This window comes from Typopeltis vanoorti, chromosome 6 (genome assembly GCF_054136105.1).
Source record: "Typopeltis vanoorti isolate ZY-2024b chromosome 6, IOZ_Tvanoo_1.0, whole genome shotgun sequence".
NCBI lineage: Eukaryota > Metazoa > Arthropoda > Arachnida > Uropygi > Thelyphonidae > Typopeltis > Typopeltis vanoorti.
In genome coordinates this window covers 154,630,964-154,654,334 of record NC_143554.1, presented here as the reverse complement: position 1 = coordinate 154,654,334, position 23,371 = coordinate 154,630,964, and the positions used below count along the sequence as shown (strand labels likewise).

The 23,371-nt window shown below is 34.6% G+C and overlaps 1 protein-coding gene across 1 annotated transcript in view; it reads left to right on the top strand.

Annotated features, from left to right (window-relative positions):
- Positions 1-10,606: 10,606 nt before the first annotated feature.
- Positions 10,607-23,371, top strand: part of LOC150106118 (uncharacterized) — a 63,141-nt gene continuing 50,376 nt past the window's right edge. Inside the window, exons 1-6 of the mRNA XM_090393864.1 lie at positions 10,607-10,716; positions 12,885-13,043; positions 13,774-13,932; positions 20,386-20,544; positions 21,342-21,500; positions 23,037-23,195. Coding sequence (XP_090249990.1) covers positions 12,909-13,043; positions 13,774-13,932; positions 20,386-20,544; positions 21,342-21,500; positions 23,037-23,195 — 771 coding nt within the window. The 5' untranslated portion in view covers positions 10,607-10,716; positions 12,885-12,908. The remainder of the gene's footprint in view (positions 10,717-12,884; positions 13,044-13,773; positions 13,933-20,385; positions 20,545-21,341; positions 21,501-23,036; positions 23,196-23,371) is intronic.

The window sequence follows — 23,371 nt, the reverse complement described above, 5'->3', positions numbered from 1 at the left end:
CAAAATCGGCCGCCGAATCGACACTATATTCAGTGATTAAAAATATTCTTTTAGGGTCAGGGACCACAAGATAGCGGCACTTGTTAGCCGTCTTCTTCACTGCGTACCGATTAATTAGTAATAGCCTTGGGCCAATTATCTCTGAATGGCTACCAATGGAGAAAGAACTGCCAACTCAGTCTCCAAAAAAGTTAGATAGGGCTAAAACAACCTCGAATACTCCTTGTTCCCTACTCGCTATACGGGAACAAAAAGGCGTTGGCTGATTTTTTTTAAATGGATCTCGAGATAGTGCATGCGTATAATACGTTACTCTTTTATAGAACGGTTATGAAGAGCCAATGGAATTTTGCTAAAACGTACTGAACACTTTTCATCTGCTTCTGGACACTGATTAGTCACGTGATACTCCAAATTCCTGCGAATAACTGCACGGTTGCAATGCGGACATAGTGCTTCCGCCATCTCACAACTGCCCTGAGGAGCCTTAAAGAAGAAAAGACAAAAGGCTTGAAAGTTCATCATGTGTCAGAATAGAGATAAAAAATAAACCTTTATTTTACTTAAACTACAACACAATTAGCTATGCATTTAAAAAGATAATAGTGAAAGATAATATTCTAAAGAATGCATATGTCATCTTTCCATTATCTTCGTTAGCATTGAAATAAGAAGTTCATCCTGTTCTTAATAAGTAGAAATTTACCTGCATGTCTTTCCGAGGGAAAATATTGCAGCAGTTAATACACTTGACTTCTGCCTCTGGACAATCCTGATTGATGTGTCGCTGCATATTCTTGAGACAGAACTGATCGCTGCAGTGTGGACACCTGATTACTCTCCAGTCACAATTTTCTTCATGATTCTATAGCGAAAATAAAACATTGACATACAACAGTCTGCAGATAAATAATGAATAAAATTCAGGTGTTTATATTATTAGCGAATGATTGGCATATAAAAATCAAAAAAAAAAAAAAAAATCCAAGATGGCTGAAACATGAACTCACTGGGATTTCATTTCTTTGGAATTGGGTTTCACAAAATGGACATTTTACGGTCGCCTTAGGACACTCGTATTCTGTGTGAATCTTGTAGTGACTGCGAATGATTTTAACTCAGCACAATGCGCATTGAAGTCCCATAAAATCGCACACCTTCTCGTGCTATTGGAAAAAATAAAAGTTTGTTATGAAACAGGAGGTACTCCTGTTGTCTGGGAAATAATAAGATGTGTAACACTATTCAGATAAAGAATGAAATAAACAAACTAACGTTTACTTCAAGAAGTAGTTGTAGGTCAAAAGATACACGACTAATAAAACTACTACAGTACCGCCATCTTGCCCAGAAATGTTCTTGCTAGTACCGTACTGAAATGGCTTATTTCGTGTGTATTCTTTTGAAATGTCATAATGAAACACATTTCTGGGCACTGTTGGTCGAGTGGTTGCCTATTTTCTCCCCAGTTAACAGACTGTGGGTTCCAATTCTAGCAGGGCATTGGTCATAACCTTAAAAGTATTGTATGAGCGGATAGTTGTAAAGCGAAGCCTCGTAAAGCGGGGTAATACTCTGTGTATACGCACACACAAAGAAGAATTCATTTGCTGCATGCAACATGCATTAGATTTTGAAAGTTTTGAACATTATCACTTACTAGTAGACTGTCTTGAATAAATTTTCCGCATAATTCACAGCGAATCAACATTTTAGGGCATTCCTCGAATATGTGGTCTTCATAACTGCGAGAGTTCAAATTCTCATTGCACTACAAGCACTTTAATGAGAATTCACACGCAGCTCGATGGTCCTATGAAAGAAACGTAAATTAAAAAGGTATCAGATGAACACTCAGAATATCTTTATTTCTAGAGCACTGTGAAGTGACAGTAAAATCGAGTATGAGGGATGATGGGAAATCCAAATGGATCGAAAAATGTTTGCTAATAATAATAGTTATCAAAACTAAAATTAAGAAATGCGACAATAACTAAACTCACCTCCAGATCGCTTCTTTGAAATTCGTTTTCGCAAAAGGAACATTTTACGAGTGCTTTTGGACCTTGTTGATCCACGTATGTCTTGTAGTCCGCACGGATTATTTGCTCAGAACACAACTTACATTAAACTTCAACAAAATCACACACTTCCTCGTGATCCTATTATAAACGAAACAGATGGTTTAACAACTATCTTTCGATGCGCCCTCTGTGATTAGAACACTAAATAAAAACTATTCTTCATATAAACGTTTACATATAATGTTAATTAAATTGGACTAAATCGATCAAAGAGGCATATCTAAAGCCATCTTTTTCTATCACAATTTCACAGCAGTCTTTTTAAACATATTTAAGTTAAGGGATATTACATCCCATATTGTTTCTTAGTCGAATAAGAAACTCAAAGAGTTTCATGCCGAATACAGAAACTATATAAAGTTCGGCGATTCCAAGCCGGTCTGTGTAGTGACCTTCTCTCATAATGTTGAACAATAATACAGCTCCTGGGAGTTTTCACATTATGGATAAATATCAAGAATAGTGATCGGAGCTTGCTTTACCTTTTACATGAAATGCCTCAGCTTGCACTACCTTCAAGGGTCAGTTGCTGCACTATCCAGGTATTTGCTTACGCTTGGAATCGCCGAACTTTATATAGCTTCTATATTCGGCATGAAACTCTTTGATAGAGAAGTCAGCATTCCTTACATCTCTTCTCTTCTCCATGAATCTAGCAGAAAAGTTCTTTACCAAGACTAGCAATAACCCAAACCCGCTGTTCAATCAAGCTACTGACTGCAATGAAGCAGAATGTAGAAAATACAAGAGACCCAAGTCGAGTTTAATATATTATTTGAACCCTTAATTCTAATAAATCTGAAATCGCTAAATTCATCATCTGCTACGTACAGTACTCACAAGATGTAGTCGTGCTTTTACGAGTATTTAAACTTATGTGTCGGTTGCTTTATTCACAACACAGCATAAAAAATATTGAATATATTAATTTCTACTAAAAAAATATTTTTTTTTGACACTTCCCTCTTAGTTTCACCTTTGACACTACCATCTTGGCAGTGTCAAAGGTGATCATTTATTCATTCATATATTTAAAAGCAGAATTATAGTCTGTCAAATGTTTTGAGTAATTTATTGGCAGATTCTAGCCAGTAATTATAAGGAAGGTATACGCTGCTTGGAAAGAAGTCAATGGACACCCCAATGGGCAGGGTACATCATGCCATGTAATGACTCATTTTCTGTAGCCGGTATAAATTGGAGGAACATCATGCTCCCAATTTATAGCAGCTTTGTCCCAATGAAATTGCTGCTAGAAGGGAACTGATGGAGTTTGAAAGAGACGTTATGAAAGAGACGTTATGACAGGATACCATGTTGCAAGCCTATCTGTTTGGCTATTGGCCATCCCAGGTCAACAATCAGTTATGTCCTACTGAGATGGAGGCGCAGGAGTCAACTGTGAAAGTTACCCAGTGGACGATCTACCACATTCACCGGTGCTACGAAGGATAATATGGAACATCGGCCATTTCGGACGATACGTTGAATACGTTGTTCCGGGCATCGATTGAAACATGAGTCTGCACAAAAACATTCAGAACCGAGGCTCACAACAAGGGTTTCATGGTAGCACTGCAAAATGCAAGCCCATATTACCTGACATGCAGCGTCGTCTTCAGTGGTGCAAAGAGGATGTATAGTGGGAAGCGGAAGCTATGTTGTGCCTTGTCCGTTGACTTCGACGAATCATGCTACACCCTCTGCCGAGCAGATGGACGGCTACTGCTGTAACTGAACGTCGCCACACTTGAATGGCCTCCACTGAGCTCTGATCTCAACCCTACGGAACATCTGAGGAATGTAGTAGAGCATCGGGTGAGGTCAGCGGACGCCCGCCCCACAACAGTCCAGTACCTAATTATATGCCTACAGGAGGGAAGGAAGGATGATCCAACATTCCCATTGATTGCTATCGTACGCTTGTGAGTATGCCTAGCAGGATTTCTGAAATCATAGCGGCGTAAGGGGATCCTACATCTTATTAAGGTGGTCCCCATCGCTGTTTGTTCCTCATAATATGGAGTCCGTTGAGTTCTTTTTGACTAGTATATAAGCATCGTACACTTTATAAACATTTCACTATGGAAATACAAGATCATGAAATCATTGAATGTCTGTTGTGTTAAATTTTGGAAACTTTGATGCTCCTTTTTATATTTAACTATAAAATATGGCTGGATCCATAATATCCCATATTATAGTATCTTATTGATGCCAAATTGAAGCGTTTCGACTCTAACCAATCAACAACCAACACCCGGGATTACAGTCCGTTGTGAGACTCAGCCTCCTGTGCAAATTGACTCCACAATATTCTATCCTTGGTTAATCTTTCCCAGTCTTTCACTTTCATAATAGTCAAGTCTTGGCTTACATTATCGATCCATCTTAATCTCGGTCTTCCTTTTTTTCCTTGTTGCATATATTCTCTCTCTCTCTCTCTCTCTCTCTCAGATTCTTCTTAGCATACGAAATTTTTCTCATGACCATTGCAATCTTCGTGCTTTTATGAACCTGATAATATCTTCTTCATTTGGTATCTGACTGATTTCCTTGTTGTATGTTGTACCATATTCTCCATACACTGTTTTCTTCAAAAAGTCCATAAATTCTTCTTATAATCTTCCTTTCAAATTTCCTCACACTCTGTAGGTCTTTTTCACTAAGAGTCCACGCTTCGCTTTTGTGTAACCACGGGTCTAATGAGCGTTTTATATATACGTATTTTAGTATTTCTGCTTATTATCTTCCTCTTAATCATTATCGTATTTGCATGCTGTGCTTTATTACCAGCTTGAATACTTTCTTTAATTGCTGTGGTCGATCCTGCTTCATTCTCAACAATATCTCCTTGATACTTAAATCTAGTTGTCCTTTCAAAAATGTTCTGTCCAAGTTGTAGATTCTGTGGTTTTCTTTTTATTTCTGAAGTTGACATCACCATTTATTTAGTTTTATTTACATTGATCCCTAATCCCATTAGTTTTTCTTCCCAGTTCATTATACACACCTTGACACGATGACTGTATCATCAGCATAAGCACATAATTGACTTGATTTATTAAAAATTGTCCCTCTTTGATCTAAATCTTTAATCGCATGATTAAAGCTATGATGAGTAATGTTTCTGATTGTGCATCTCCTTGTTTTACATCTTTATTAAATTCGAAGGAGTCACTAAATTTATTATCTATTTTAATATTTTCTTTTGTTTTTTACATCGTCATCATTACTAATCTGATTAATTTTGGTGGTATCTCTAATTCTTTCATAACCTTTTGTAGACTATCTCTCTTTAGACTCAAACGCTTGCTCAAAGTCTATACATAACACATGTAGGTCTATTGCGTGTTCAAACCATTTTTCCACCATCTGTATGATAAAAGTTGATGAATGGTACCTTCTCTTTGATCTCAATGTACATTGATATTCTCTTATTTTCTTTTCCGTAATTTCGATAAGTCTGTCATTTTTTTATAGATGTGATAATTTTACAAACTACATTAAGTAACGTAATACCCATGTAGTTACTAGTCAAATTTATCTCCTATTTGATAAATAGGATAGATTATGCCAACATTCCAGCAGTGTGACATTTCCTCCTTGGTCCAGACTGTCGAAAATATATCCTGTAGCACCAAACATATTGAATTGAATCCCCTCCATGTTTCATTAATTCTGCAACTGTATATTGCCAGCAAAGGTTGGTCGATTGGTAGAGCCTGTGCTAGTAATGGCTCGCAAAAAGTTAAGCAAGTTTGTGCGCGGTTAGTAGTTGGAAGAGGTTAATCGTTCGATGCTGTTGGCACGTCCTCCCTCGATGAGTCTTTGGACTCCCTGGAGGTGTCACATAAAAATATTATCTTCTCCCGGTGTTTTATTATTTCTCATGTTTTGTATTATAGCTTCAATCTTGCTAGTTGTCGGTGGTTTTATGGGAGTATTCTCCTCTACATCAATGTCCTTTCTTGTTTCTAATTAAATATTTTCCTCATTTTCTTCACTATTTAATAAATTCGTAAAATATTCTGCCCATCTCACTACTAATTTCTTTCCTCTCATAGTAAATTTCATTTCTTCTCTTTACATTCGCTGGTTCTTGGTTGAAATTATTTTTTCATTTTTCGGACGGCAGCATAAAATTTTCACTTTTCATTTTGAATATTAAGTTGTTCTATTTCTTTAATTTGTTTCATAATAATTTTCTTTTTCTTCTGTAAAATATTATTTGCTTTTCTTCCAAGTCCATTGCATCTCTCCCGATTACTTCCAGCATTTAGCTGCATCATTTGTTCTCTCACTCTGTTCTTCTCTTTTATAGCTGATTCACATTCTTCATCAAACCATTCTTCCTTACGAGTTCTTTCCTTTTCACCTATCATTTTAGCAGCCGCTGCTTCAATCATATTTTCTACTCATTTTTCATCAATACTATTAAATCTATCAGTTACATTATGTTCAATTTATTTAATTTGGTTTTCAAGTTATGTTAGTATTTCTTAGTTTCCTTTACATCATTACTAAGTTTATCGTCCCATAACCCAACCTTCTTTTTTTTTTATCAATCTTTATCATATTTCATAATCGTTCTCTTACAATCATGTTCATTAAATAATGGTTTCTGTCAGAATTAGGGCCTTTACGCTCTTGACCTCAATGACTGAGGAGAACCCTCTCATTTAAACAGAAATCCCTGTAGTGTTATTTGTTTTCTTTTAATTGAGTTGTGGTTAATGAATTATCTAGTGTATTTAGTGGACGGTAGATGGCGTAGTGCGGATTGTGCATTATGTAGTTAGTGAATTTAGTGTTGTACACCAGCGCTTCCCAAACTGTGGGCCGCGGCCCCCTTGGGGGCAGTAGGTTTTGTTAAGGGGGAATAATGAAATAATGAAAACAAATTTAAATAATGAAATAATGAAATAATGAAATAATGAAAACAAATTTAAAATGTTTTAAGACTAAGTAGATTTTTTTTATTTTAAAAGAAACGTATTTAACTTTTATTATTTATTATTATTTTTTGTTATTTTTTATATTTTAATAGAAAAATTAACACATTGGTGTTGGTTCACAAACTTTGCTTCCTGCGTATTTCGGCGCTTAATGAATATTAGTAAATATTGCTTATTCATATGTTTCATTTCAAAGCAGTGGTTAATTGTATTTACTTCGAATGCTCTCAAGCATTACGTAATCAGGGACTGTTGATATTGAGTTTATATACATACCAAAACTCGTTTTATATTATCAATGTCATCTGAGCTAGTTTTCTGTTACCAATAAAAGTTTCGCATATGCTTCACACATGAAGAAAAGCTTAAACAAATTCATGTGGGAGATAGTAAATCGCTTGCAGTGGTAAACAACACCCCTCCCTAACAGCCACTATACTGCAGAGGCAATAAAAACAAGTACTTTTATTATGCCAGTGAATAAGGTATGAGGAGTCTGTGTAATATATTTTTCAACAAATAGTGCAATTAGAGACAACTGGGATAAAAACACACTAATTAATGAATCACATGTTCCCTCATATAGAAAGTATGCTGTATAGACTGAAACAAAACCATATGTTGCACGGGCAAACACAGTATCTAACTAAAAACTATTGTTATTAATTAGGTGTGTGCGAGTTCGATTTCCCAAGGCAGCAATAAAATTCAACCGAACGTGTTAAAATTCGTAAAAGTGTTAAATGAATGTTATGGCAGTTTCATGCTAATTTCATGTTATCAGTCTGTGGTGTGCCAGTATCGGTAAGTGGTGATATTATTTGATCTATTCTACGTTAAAAAATTTAACCCTGAGATGGATAAGTGGCTGATAAAAAATAAAAAAAAATCCCGCGAACAATCAGAAGAAGAAGAAACAAACTAAAAAAAAAGGACAGTATTTCATATTTTACCAGAACAGCCCGCATCGTCTTCAGAACCAAACGGTAAGAGGCAAAAAATGTAATATATGCATTTGATTTTTGCAATATTCGCTGTGTATGTTTTGTATTGAATATAAATACAATATTATAATAATATATCTCTCTATTACGATTTTTTTTCGAGGGCGGCCATGAAATATTTTAATTTTTGCAAAGGGGGCCCTGACATCCAGAAGTTTGGGAAGCACTGTTGTACACGGTGTATTGTATAGTGCAGTTTCGATTCGTTCTCGGACATCTGGGAGGTTTCATGTGATAACATTTTTTTCCCAATTATAATTTCGTTTATTTTGATTTACAATTTACATTATTAATTTTTTTTCTTTTCTGTTAACATACAACAGGAATATTGAATACATTTATTTCACTTTTTCACAATGCTATTTTTAAATTTAAAATTTTTTGCAGTACTTTTACAGTATTTATATAATAACAATAAATTATATATATTTGCAATTTACAAGTTTTACTTTAATGTATTTAAATGCTGTAGTTGTAATAAATGTTTTTTTTTTTATTTTTTTTTTATTCATGTTGTTCCCAGATGAGGTGTAATGTCTCAACTTGCATGTGGAACCTTTTTTTTTTTTTTTTTTTTATTAAGCTTAGTTATTGTTTATTGGTTTGATTGCTGTATTGGAAGCAAGATGATGTTTGATAGGTCTGATACTCACCACAGCCGTGGGATGCGAAATTCATTCACACACACATGCGCACACGCGATATTTTGAATGTTATGACACCTGACTGAACTGGGAAGCCTGAACTAATATTTTGTGTTTGATTAAGTCTGTAAGGTGCGTAAGATGCGTATTTCTCTTTCATAGTTACGTTCTTAAGTTGTAGGGATGTAGAAGTTTCGCGTGGCCTTTCCGTAGTGATTATTGTATTTATATGTGATATAATTAGTAGTCTGAGGTCTTGTTATACGGTATGTATTTCTAACTGTCCTGCAGTTGGCATCGAAATAATGTTTTAGCAAAGCTGCATAGTGACATAAATGTTTTGCTGTCAGTATTTTGTGCTCTGACATTGCAGTGTATATAAAGTCGTTATTTTCTCTTTGTTCCCAAAAGATCAGTTTTATCATTTTGCACTGTAGCGACATTTATCTGTTTAATTTGTAAGGTGTACAGAAAGCATACGTTGTTATAGCGTATCTTAGTATATTTTGGCATAGTGCTTTGTATATTAGTATTTTTAGGAGTGTGGGAACTATGTCTTTTAATCTGTAGAGTTTGCCACTTATTGTTCGGTGTTTGTTGTGTAGATGTTTTATATGGCTATTCCAGTTCATATCTGCATCGAGGTAAATTCCAAGGTATCGCATTGTTTCAACCTGAGTGATTGTAGTGGTTTCGCTGTTCTGTGTGTTTTTTTATGTTGGAGAGTGGATGTTGGATGGTTATATATTTGTTATAAACTGGTCGAGTCAGTGGATTTCTGAATATCATTAATTTGGTCTTATCTGAGTTTAGGTGTATGGAGTTTTTCGTGAGCCAGTCTATGATCAGATTTATATCATGTTGCATATTTGTTTGGGTTATGCTTGCGTTATTATGGATGGATATTATACTTGTGTCGTTTGCATATTGGAAGATCTTGCCTTTGAGAGGTAGCTGGTTAATATCGTGCATATAGATGTTGAGTAGAGCTGGGGAGAGAACAGCTCTCTGTGGCACTCCACAGGTTACTGGTAGCGCTTCACTGCATTTGACTCGATGTATGTGATATGTTTCTATTTTATATATAATATATATATCATATAGTACAACAATTCGTGTGTTATGAGCAGTAACAACGAGTTTAGTAATAGTTTATAATCAGTTATGGTTCAGTTACACAGGATAGATTACACAATTATCTATCTATCTACATATATATATATTTTTTCAGTACAGAATGCTAGGAAAATATCTTATTTAATTTGCATAAATAATGATATTAACAATGTATTTTACATCTTTTTTCACATTCATATTTATAATAATTCATTTAAATTTACAATGATTCATTTTGTATTATCGATTATAATATTTAGTTGGTTCTTTGGGTGGCTTCTTCCTCGAATCTTTGCAGAGTTTATCTGAATAATGTTATCGGTATCTTCATTATTGTATATACCTTACTGACTATTTTGTTACATAATTTGCAGTCTTTGATTATAAGGATTACATGTGGATGAATGAGGTGAGTTAATCCCACCTACTTCGAAGCTTGGGTTCGCTTTTATGAATACTACTACTACTAATAATAATGTAATCGACAATTTAAAACATCTATATTTGGTGACAAACAGTGAAAAGGAAGTGTTGCAAGGGCATCTATTATTTAAAACTTGTGATATAAAAATAGCTTCAGTATTAGAAAAACATGATATACTTCGAGCCTGGGTGAAAAATTGTTATCAACGATATTGCTACAAAGCACACAGACTTGCTTTATCGATGAGACCAGTATCAAGGCAACACTCATTGTTATCTTCCCTAGCGGATATTACAAAAAAAAAAAGAAAGAAAGAAAGAAAAAAGATAATTCTTTTCATTTTGTGCAAGGCACAGCTGCACTTTCAGTAAAGATAATTAATTTATAGTTTTGATTTGAAATGCTAACACCACAGAGAGGGTTTTTGCAAGTATTTTTCTGAATGCTAGAAGATCCGCTGAATTTTGTAACTACAATAAAAGCTCGGTAAGTAACACTTATTACATTCAATACGTTATTGTTCATTATCCGGTTGGTTATCACGTGCTACATTTCTTTTGCTTAATTCGTCTGCCTGCTTTGTGTATGTTGTGGATATGTTTTACTGGATTTTTGAACTTAGAATGATTGCTGTATTCAATAGAAAATTATATTTATAGGAAATACGATAGGAATTATATGCAATTCTTTTTCGAGGCAGTTCAAATTTCAGTCGAATAAGTTTTGGTCAACGGAAAATATTTCTAAATAAAGCAGACAAATAAATTTTCACTCGCTAAACAATGTTAAAGTTGATTTGTTTAGACAAATATATTCTGCTTATCGACTACTTCTGTGAAAATTAAAGATATTTTATTTGTTTCGTTTTAACAGATTTTGACATGTCGAAATCGATTTGAGTTAAAATTGAAACCAAACCAGAGTTTCTTTGCTTTAGCCTGTAAGAGAATGTTACAAATAACAATGAAAAAACTCACTACGGTATATATGAACAAATCAGCATTAACCAGGTGTGATTTGGTTTTCTGAGATTAAAAAAAAAAAAAAAAAACTGAAATTAAATGGCTTCTAGCAAAATTCAGACTGGTCAAAGCGTCTTAGTTATTAAAGCTCTAACGAGACCAAAGAATTCCAACTCTCCTTTCTTTCAGAAGATTAATGTATTTTCACAACTCATCCACATTGCATTTAAAAACTTTTGGGGAAATCCCTTCTTATAAATGAGGTCAAGTTCCTTTTCAACTGCCATTTTTAAATTCACTGTAAGGCTAATTTCGAGCACAAAAATCTAAAGCAAAGTGTTCGCTACGACCCTATCAAATGTTAGTAGTTTGGAGTAAGATTATGACGCATATATTTATCTGATATATAAAATCTTATCTTAACATTCTGATATATAATGCTATCAAGAGACATACCTATGACTTTAGTCCAAATAGCCAATAGTTGTTACTGTTAAAAACTCGACTTATTTTAAACGTTTGTTTTAAGCAAAATATTGTCCATCTGTCAAATTTGTAGAACAAATTTGACACACACACACACACACACACACACACACACACACACACACACACACACACACACACACACACACACACACACACACACACACACACACACACACACACACACAAATTTCATTTTTTATTTGATTTATTTGCATCTTGTGAAAACATCTGCAAAGATGTTTTCACAAGATCCTCCGTAAGTTTCGCTTGTCCTGATTTGCATTTATAACTGTTAGTTCGCCAGTCATTACATCCAACAACCAAACCGGGCATTCAATTTTAAATTTCTAGGTAATGTTTTTAGTGTATTCACGCAAAGAAGATTCAATATACACGTTTGATATCTGAGTATCGAAAATCGAATACAATAGTCCAAAATTTGATTTTTTAGCGATTATTCTGTATCGGTTTGCTGTTGTGATACTCTTTTAATCACAACAGGCACAGATTATGAACTGAGAACAAATGTAGCAAAGGACTGCATTCGAATTCATGTGTTTCGCACCACGTTAATATTTAAGGCATCTGGATGCATTATATAATATTGTTATTATAATGATATAATATAATATAAATAATATTATTCATACGAGAATTAACAATAAAATTACCATGAAAAGAAGTTCGTTTTTTTTATTAGCTCTAAAATCATTTCTGTTTTCAGCTCACAAATAGTTTGATGACCCTTAGGTCATCAAGCTATTTGTGATATACCAGGAATAAAATGTCCGCTTTGCGATCATCATATTTTGCCCAAAGATCCTGAAAAGGAAGTTAACTGTTCACGATGTGAACCTAAACTAAGCTTCACATTTTTATTTAATCCTAACATAATTTTTTTTATAAATTCAATAAAATTTTATCTAGAATTTCAAGTACAATTACAGAAACCAAATACTTTGTTAATCCTATTTTAAGAAATGCCCTAATTACTTTTTTGATTGTATTCTTTTCAATTTTTTAATTTTATTTATTTCATTTGATTATATTTTGACTAAAATTAATGGTGTTTCATGAACTAATAAGAATTTTATATGTGATGATATCGTTTGACAAGTGTCTGTTACGATACTGAATAGGAATCATGAAATAAAATATTATACGCAAATTATCAAAGCGATTTCATTTTTGTTTGTTTTAAAGGAACATCAAAATGAGTGCCATTTTATGAAAATCAAATGCGAAAAGTGTTCTGAGAACATCATCAGAAAAGATTATGAGGGTCATCTGACTGATAGCTGTCCCAAGACAATTTTATCTTGTTCATTTTGTAGCAAATTGTTTGAGAGAAGCGAAATGAATGTAAGTAATAAGAAAACACACTGTTGTAAAGAAAACATGCATTAATTTTATTTTTAATTTTTTAGTTTTTACTTGACCATCTCCTGTATAGGAGATGGTCAAGTAAATGTTAGCAGATCTTCAATATCTAGATGCTAGATCTAAAGACCATCCTTGAACTTTTTCGACTCACTTCCGTTCTCCAATAAGTGTGATGTGGTCTCACACCTGGCGGTGAAATTCATCTATACCACCTAACGACATTCACAAGCATCATCCTACAATGAGCACCTAACGACATTCGGTGCTCATTGTAGGATTCGAACTCATAGACCATTTGGAGAGCTTACGTACGATCCATTTGGTCAACCAGGCATGATAATGAGTTGTGCAAGTATTATGTGTGTGTGTGTGCGTGGTCACAAATGTCGTTATATGTTTGCAAAATTTCTGGATATTTCGATTTATTGGAGAAATGAATTAACACGAAAAAAAAACCAAGATTGTTTATAGGGCTTTTTTAATGTTACTGACTATTCAATGCTCTAATTGGTGCTACAGAATTTTCAATCAGCAATAACAAAATTACAATAGCAAATATAACTGGAAGATAAATCATTTTATTCTAACAGTATGTATTGCTAACATGAAAACAAACTGAAAATTAACAATAAAATAAGACATATTAGTACTGCAATCAGATTTGTCCTGCTTAAATTTACTAAAATCGCCCGTTTTTTTCCTTCTCAAGAATTATCAAGATAAGTGCGATCTTGCAGAAATAAAATGTCCTCAGTGCAATGGCGAGATTTTGCTGAAGAATCTCAGTAAGCATATAAGTGAGGAATGTCCAGAAACAGATAAAACATGTTCCGGATGTCGAATGCGTCTTGCTCGAAAATACGTCATAGTAAGGCTGGATTTTTTTTCCCTTTAATACTTAGTACAAATACTTGTTATTTTATATTTCAATTTTATATAGTTTTGGGGGATATTATTGTAAACGCAATTTCACCATTAATCTCGACACCCATAATCCAGTGTATTATTATTTTTTGTCGTTTTATTGCTGATTTGCATACCAAACTACAAAACTTATCAGTTTAGGTCCCAAATACTTGAGGTGGAGTTGCTTCTGGGAATAACTTGTTTTGCATAAAGTGTTAAAATAGATATCTGCTACTTATTAGCTTTAACCTTTTTCCTTCCATAATGTGATCGATGTAGATCATTGGTTCCCAACCGGTGGTACGCGTAAACCCGGGGGTCATGCTGGGTCGTCAAGAGGTACACCAAAAAATAATCGGTAATGGAGGAAAAACAAGTAAAGTACACAAAATGCAAAATGTTAGTTATGGAACAATAAATGTTAAGTTTGAATCACCGCTAATGGAGACACTTCAAAACTAGCTCACATTAGCGAATTACCCATTTAACGATGGATCAATGGGTAATAAAACAACAAACAATGTGCCGGTTAAAAACGCTTCGATTAGCACCAATGAACAATCGAGTGACGTGCAGCCGGGCACGAGTCCAAACCTGCCTCCAAACCTGAAGTTTCTAGTTAGCAAACAACAGCATCACACTTCTCATTAACAAATTACTTGGCTTTAGTTTAATTTCTTTATATTTTTGTAAGAGTAAATGCTTCTTTATTATAATAATAATAAATGAAAACTCTATGAACATTCAAATCTGTTTTATTTTACCTTTTGGCCATAAAAAGTTTAGTGGGTCACGAAGATGAAGTATTAAAATAACTGGGCCACGGAAAAAAGTTTGGGAAACCTTGCACTAGGGCATTATCTTTGGGTGGTTCGGCAATAATTCCAGGCAGTTAGCAACTGATTTGAAATATCACCAGCCTAATTGGACGAGTGGAATAATTCGTTCTAAAGCCTAGATCATGAATTGGAAAGCCCTAAGGCATGCTGTTTGAGAATGTTTTTAGAAGGATTTGTTGAGTGCTAATTTTGTAACCCATATCATTCTTATTTATAGACTTTAAGTGGCTTGAAAATTTTAAGTTCGCTTAGTTCATTTTTTTTCCCTTGAAATGTTTCATGTTGTTCTGTATGTTATCTAACACTTAATTTCCCAACTTCTTAATGTATTATTAGTTTGCTCTCTTCAGTGAATGACAGAATGTTGTAAAAATTGATTGAATTTGGTCGGATCATTCGACTATAGGAATGAGTACCGAGGAGAGGAAAAGTTATGAAACAGAATTGCGAATACTTACACTGAACAATCTGAGAGAGATAAAATTTATGCAGTAATATTTCGAAACAGTTTCAATTTATTTATTTATTCTTATGGCAAAAGCAATATAGAAAACTAGTCAATGTCCAGTCTGGAAAGCCAATCCAAGGCCTCATCTGTCACTTCGTGGATGTCCTGTAGACCACCATCGTGAAAATGGCACCTTGGACAGTAGTTCACAATATGAGTAATCGTCTAAGCCACTGGAGAACAATCACAATAAGAGTGGTCTAAAAGCTCCCATTGATGTATTAGGTAGCCACATCTGCCCTGGTTAGTACTGATCCTGTTGATTGATGACCAAATCTTCCTAGGAAGAGCAAAACCAAGCTGCGGAGCACAGCGATCTTCTACCAGGAAGCCGTTTGTTGGGAGATTGTTGGACCAGTATTCTCTCCACAGGGGGGATTGAGACAGCCTTCCGTTCCCCCCGCCAGTAGTGTTACCTTGTGGTACATTGGTGGTGCTTCACACAAAAGAAACCCCAGAGATGAATCACAGGTAACATGAAGCTAATGTCGCTAATGTCTCAAACAAGGCGTCCAAAGGTACCAAGCTTCCTGGACCACTTACAGCAACTATGATGAATACAAACATTTTCAATGAACGTTATTCACTATTAGATTTAATTAAGAAAATTGTGGAATAATCGGAAAATAAAAAATAAATTAAGTTACCCAAAAGGAGCTTATTTCCTTTAAACCTATTTCGGTTAGGTTATACAATCAAATGGCACGTTTTATTAAATATTTGAGACCTGGAAAATAAATTTGGAAGAAACTTGTAAGGATTAAAGTATTGTAGTAATACCGACTTAAGCAGGGAGTACTAACAGAAATGTAATTTTTGCCAACCTAAAGAAATATCTCCTTCTGCATCCATGTCCTGAATCATTTTCTGCACCTGATAAATAGGATTATCTTTCCTTCATACGTTTCGCTTTTTTCTCATTCTTTTCTACCTTGTTTTTATCTGAGTCCACGGGATAGTCTTTCATTCTCATTCGTTTGTGACGAGAAAAAAAAAAGAAACAAATGCTGAAATTTAATTATTTATTTTACTTAGATAGGTTTCGTAACAAAGGTTACATTAATACTTAACACGATTCTTAAATAAACACGTTAAACACATATGGGTTACTTATCATGGGGATACTTCAATACGAACTGAATCCCAAAGTTAGAGACTGTTAGCATTGTCACTGCTAATATCTCTGATGCATGAATGATCAGGGATTTTAGTCATTCCCTCCACCCTTTCAATCTATAATAATGAACGAATAATGTTATTATAACAATTTTAAAGACTTTATCTTCTGAATTAAAAAATATATAACAATGTTGTTAATTGGTCAAAGAAACTACGTGTATGAAACCAATGTGTTATAGTGCATTTGATCCTGCAAACGAGGTTGATAAAAACCTTCAAAAGGACATAAATAGATCAACTTAGATAACATTTCCTTCCTAGTTCTGATCACCGTAACGAATTGGCATAAATTGTTTCCAGTTAACAGACTGAGTTCGAATTGCACTGCCACGACGGATGTTTGTGAATGCCTTTTGCCTGTAGAAGTATTTCCTTACGACATATAACACCACTTATTTTCTTAGAGGAGGTTTGTTGTGACTAAAAAATTCCATATTTAGTCTCCAGAATGGACTTTCCGAACTTTGTAATCCTCTGCTTCGAATTACCTATTTTCTAATATTGTTACCATTAGGATACTGGCATCAGGAAAGTCAATATTCAGTCATAAAAGAAAACAACGAAATGACCTAGACATTTCGTTGTTTTCTTTTAGTTGCTTTGAAGTAAACCGAAGATTAACAAAAAATGGAAAAAAAACTGCTCAAGTAAGTAACACTCGGATACCCTACTACACGTTTAAATATGTTATCGAGTGTAAAGGGTACAGTATTTGAAGGAAGGATAGAGAGAATAGGAGAGGAGAGGGCGTGCTGATAATGATATCGGCTGACTTGCATCCAGTTAGAGTTGAGATCTATGAATGTAGTAATATTACTAACAGTATTTCATGTGGAAATGAGTTTGAAGCAATCTGGCGTGAGGAGGAATCTAACAAGGTGGATTACATAGTGGGGTGTTGTTACAGACCTGGTGGATCGGTTGCTAGTGATGAAGAAATGCATCACCAAATAGAAAAGATGAGCGCGAAAAGAGAAATCATAATGGGAGACTTTAATTATCCAAATATTGATTGGTAGCAGTAGAATCTCACGAGAAGAATGAAAATGCGTTTATTGTGACAAGCAGCATGTGACAGAAGGAACTCGAATAAAAGAGTGTTAGATATGATTATAGTGTCAGGGGGTATTTCAGTTAAAGACGTAACCATTCTGCCTTCGGTTGATGACAGTGATCATGCAGTACTCACTTGGGAAGTGACTAAGTTTATGAATGTTCTATTCAGAAAATACTACATTCTGAACTACAAAGCAGGAAATGATGACCAACTGAGGAGCATACTGAATTCAGTGGAATTGGATCGGTTGCTGGATGGAAAGAATATCGACAGGACATGGGAAGCATTTAAAAAAATACTTACATGATGCGATATCAGAATGTGTCCCGAGTGTTCGAAGAATAAATAGGGAAGGGGCCAAAGGGATATGTAATCTTATTAAGCAAAATATTCGTAAGAGAAGGATGATATGGAAAGAATACCTTGTGCATATGGATGATGACCGTTATGAACGTAATAAGCAGCAGACCAGAAGAGTCACAACTGTTGTACGGAAAGCTAAGTGTGTGAGTATGAAAAGAAACTGAATCTGCAAGCTAAAGATAACTCCAATGAATTCTCTTGATATACTGCAAGTAAAAGAAATAATGAATTTGAAAAGGTAACTCTTTTGAATGCAGATGGTGTAAGGGTGGCAGATGCAGAAGAGTTTGTTTAACAATGAGTGTCCGTTTTGCTAAAAGCTATCAGCATGGTGTAAGCAACATTGACTTCACTGATAACTATTCCGAAGAAACTCGGGTGGATGAAGAAAAGGTATTAGAGCTATTGCACAAACTGAATAACAATTCAGCAATAGGGGCTGATGGAATATCAGCACGTGTGCTAAAAGAGTATGCAGCTGAACTGGTTATTCTCTGACCCGGCTGATTAATGTGATTCTGAGAACGGGGAATGGAAAGAATGTATGGTAATTCCATTGCATAAGGATGGTGCAAAGAACGGCGTATCCAACTATCGACCAATCCATATCTCAGGAGTGGTGGTGAAGATTTTGAAACCATTGGTTAGGGATCGCATTCAGAAATGAATTGACAATGAATCTCTACTTTTCAAAGCAATATGGGGTTACTAAGAGTAAGTCATTTTTTAGAAACTCGCTCACATTCTATAACAATGTTACCATTGAACTAGATAAAGAGAAAGGATACACCTTGACACTTTTGGATTTTGTTAAATACAGCATGGCAGACTGTTGCATAAATTGAAGAATATGGGTTTGAATTATAGAATATTAGCGTGGATAAGAGGATGACTGACTGACAGATATCAAAAAGTGGTATACGGGGGATATGAGTCGGCAAGAATTAAAGTAATCAATGGTGTGCCACAAGGATCAGTGCTCAGTCCATTGTTATTCAGTCTGTACGTTAATGATATTGGGAAGGAATTCACAAGCGACCTACAACTATTTGCTGATGATACAAAGATAGGTGGTATGTATTCAGGAATGCTACTGAAATGCAGTACTTGCAAAATGATTTGAACAGGATGGAATTGTGGTCATGGGAAAATGGATGTCAGTTCAATTTCAGTAAATGCAAAGTCATTCGCTTCGGCATGATGAAATATCCTAAAATATCCAATGTCGTATTATATTGGTATGCTTGAAGAAACCGATGAGGCTAGGGATCTTGGAGTGTTAGTAGATAGGAATGGAAATACAGAGGCCATGAGGCAATTACATTCTGAAATACAATATAATTGCCTGAAACGAACGTTCATATGTAAACATAAGGATGTTATTTTGTCTCTTTACTAGGCCTTGATAAGACTTCACTTGGACTATTATGCGCAGGTCTGGTCTCCTGGTTTCCGTTGTGATTCTAATACAACGGAAACCAAAGAAGGATATGGGGATTATGGAACTGATTACGAAGACAGATTGAGAATTTGTAGATCGACTGCAGACACTAGCAAACAGGAGAAAGAGGGCTATTATTGAGAATTACAAACTCCTGAAAGGGTCATGCAGGATTTCAATTTATGGAGGGTGGAGAAAGGACGAGACAGCATCCTCGAAAGCTGAGAATGAAGGCCGCTAAGAAGGGTGTGAGAGCTAGATTTTTCTCTCAGAGGTTGTTGCGTGATTGGAATGGATTTCCATTGGATGTTGTGAGTGCAAGCAGTGTGAATGAATTCAAGAGTAAGTATGATAGCTGGTGTGTGTAGTATGTGGCTTCCCTCGATGAGTCCTTTACTCCCTGGGGGTTTCTCTTAATAATAATAATAATAATAATAATAATAATAATAATAATAATAATATACAAAAACCTTCATAAAATCTTTTTAACCGAGGATGGATTGAACTGTTGAATAAATAAAGAAGAGTCAAGTTTCTGTCATGGAAATTGATTTTTTCATTCTTCTAAACAAAGATACCTTCCACAGAGCATATGGAGTTACAGCATAGCAGTTATCCTAATGTGATAGACCAGTGAAGTTGGGATTTTAAAAGTTAAACATTGCCCACTCAGTCTCCAAAAAGTTAGATAGGGCTAAATGGCCTCGCCTACTCCCGTATATACGGGAATAAAAAGGCGTTAGCTGATTTTTTTTTTTTTTTAAATATGTAATTTCTTGATATCTTTAATTTATAGTATAGCGAAGTGAAAAAACTTCCAATAACTGTCTCCAATCCGGAGTTATTTGTTTTTAAATGAAGCGTTAATTAGCTTTTTTCATCGAGGAATCCCATCCTCAACAAACTCGTTAAAATGAAAAGATATAAGATTTACTTTTTGATAATTTATACCCAAAAGAACTTTGCAGTTAATGATTTTGCGTTTTTATAATAAACAATCTGAAAGATTTTTTTGTGATTTTTTTAAGATTCACGAAACCAAATGTAAATATGTTAAAATTCCTTGCGGACATTGTAATGCTAAGGTAAACCGAAAGAATTATGAAGATCACGTGACATCCAGGTGTCCCAAAAGAATGGACCGATGTACCTTTTGTAAAAAAGAAATTTTGTTCAAATGCATGCAGGTAAGTCAAAGTAAATACTTTTCATTGTGTAAGGTAAATAAACGGCATATTCGTTTTAACTATGTAGCAAGTTAGATTCTGCGATTTCATTTTTTTAGGTAATCTCACTTCATCATTGAAATCCCAGTACAGGTTTGGGCTAAGTATAACAAGTACCGAGGGTGTGTGCATGTAGAGATGTGCATGGAATTAAATGTCCAATTTAATGTGTGTACATCGGGATCTAGATCGCATGCGAGATCTATGATACAAGTGAAGCAAATTGCTGCTAATACTGTACTTGCTAATTTCCTGCAGCAGAGATCGGTTGATTCTAGCGCAAATATCTACAAAAAGTGCTAATTAATGACTATAATTGAATATACATTTTGTTTTGTTTTGTGGTGTTCCCTAATTACTAAAATTAGCACGTTCTCACGCATTCACCTACTTAATTATATATAATAATACAAATTAAAAACTAAAGAAAAATAAGTGTGTAAATCAATATAAACAAAATGAATAAATTAACAAATCATTTGTTACATTGTCTTTTTATCCATTTGTTTTGTTTGGAAATACGATATGGTGAGGGAAAACAACAACTGAACTTCGATACCCGTTTACTGCATAATGTACATCGTTGTAGTTATTCAGTCTTTTTTTTCCTTTGCGTCATACCGCATTATGGCGCTGTGTGAATTGACATCTGTTAGACTCAATCACTTTCTGCACATTGTATGCGCATTTTGTGTTAGTCATTCGATTAAGTATCAAAATTAACAAGAGTAAAATTGTTGCTTTTTCGTTTATTTAAGGAACACATATCAAACTGTGACGAAGCAGAAATAAAATGTCCACACTGCAACAATACCATTTTGAGGAAAGATCTCGATGACCATATAAAGAACAGATGCTCTGAAACAGAAGAAAAATGCTCAGGGTGTAACAAGTCACTTGTCCGAAAATACATTCAGGTGAGTTTTTATTATTATTATTATTATTATTTAATACTGTATATGACACGATGAAGCTACTAAATTTAAAAAATGATATAAAGTTCTAATTTTTTAATACCCGATAATACTATTATATGGGGATCCTTTAACTTGATTTAATTTGTGAGATGCATAAGGAATGTGAATTAGTTTGCTTTCTAATATCTACTTTGAAATATTCTTCATTTTCGAATTCGAATTTCAATTCTGAACTGGAATCCATTTTAACACAGCAGCTCGCAACAGTTCTAGCCTTTTCTTCAAGCTGAGTGTGTCTCCCTCTGGTGGTAAAGTATTATCCGGTTTGTTACGTCACATTAAATACAATCCGCTTAATATCAGTAACCTGAGATCCTAAGAAATTTTAATATGGTGAGGAAAAGCGAAAAAACAAACACGTTATGTAGATAAGTTATATAGATAAATATCCAATAACTACAAAAGGCTTAAACTGTAACGGAGCAAAAAGGTAATGATATTATTAAAACACACATCATTATTATAAGAACGTTTTGAACAGAAGTCACGAATAATTCAAGTAAATATATTATTTAATTAAGCCAGAAATGAAATGTATAATTCATATACACTGATGAACCAAAACATTATGATCACCCAGCCAGTTTCCAACCATCCAGATTGCATCGTTAGCCGGAAATATTCCGCTGATAGTAGCGCTATCCTAGTATAGGGGATTGTTCTCATGGGCATCACTAGATCTTCTCGTTTCCTTTCAACACACCTTGATATAATTCTTATGTAGGGATTGTTTCAGACTAGATATTATCCTACATTTTGACACTATGACCCGAATGATCTAGACTCTTTCAGCAAGCCAACGCCAGATGTCACAAGGCTCTTATTTTATAAGTAGAGCAGGTAAAAAAAAATCCTTAGTCTAGGGTACAAATGTACTATAGGTCTACTAATAGCCTTTCGTATGTGAGAACACATAAAATATATTCAAGAGTTATGTGAGTCCTTTGACCACCTAATTCCCCTGAGTTGAATCCAATCAAATATTTGTGGGATCATGTGGACCACAAAATGCGCTGGTCGATGTCATTGTACCTCTCGGTGGCTGACCTCTGAGAAGTTAATCTGTCTGTTTGGTCCAGTATATTAAGGACACCTCAAGTGTCTAGTGAATCAATGGCAAAGTGCAAGTGGTGATCTTGGCTAAAGAAGGCTTAGCAAGCTAGTAGGGTTGTCATAGTGTTTCTGCAAATGAGTGTTTTAGTAGATGCTTCGCTGATCCATAGCTCATCTGTCAACTAATCTTGTATTTGTTCTTTGTGATTACGTAATAATTTTCAAGCAATTAGCATTTGTCTAATCAACATTTCAAGTTCTTTCTTTTTGTGTCCTAAACCTCAGCTAATTAAACGGCCTTTTATGGATCAATTAAACGCATCATCAGGTAAACGCAGAATAATTAAGTTAGTGACAATTTTATTTATAATTTGAAATATTGGATATGAGTTTCAAAATCATTCCCTTCTTTTTATCTCACAGGATCACGAAAATGAATGCGATTATGTCAAGATTAAGTGTGAATACTGTGATTCTGAAGTCAATCGCAGGAATTTTGCCAATCACGTGTCCACGAAATGTGTGAATAGGAGGGAGGAATGTTCCATTAGCGAGAAAAGTATTTTGAAGAAATCGATGAGTGTAAGTTACAAAGAAATGTAAGAAAGGGCTAAATCTTTCTGTCTCCTTTTAATATTTTTTCAAACAGAATTTATGTTTTATTAGCTAGAATTTATTTCTTGTTTCAGGACAATCTTCAACTCTCCCATTACTGCATAATGCTTCTATTTCACTGATTAGTCGTTCCTTGGTTAATT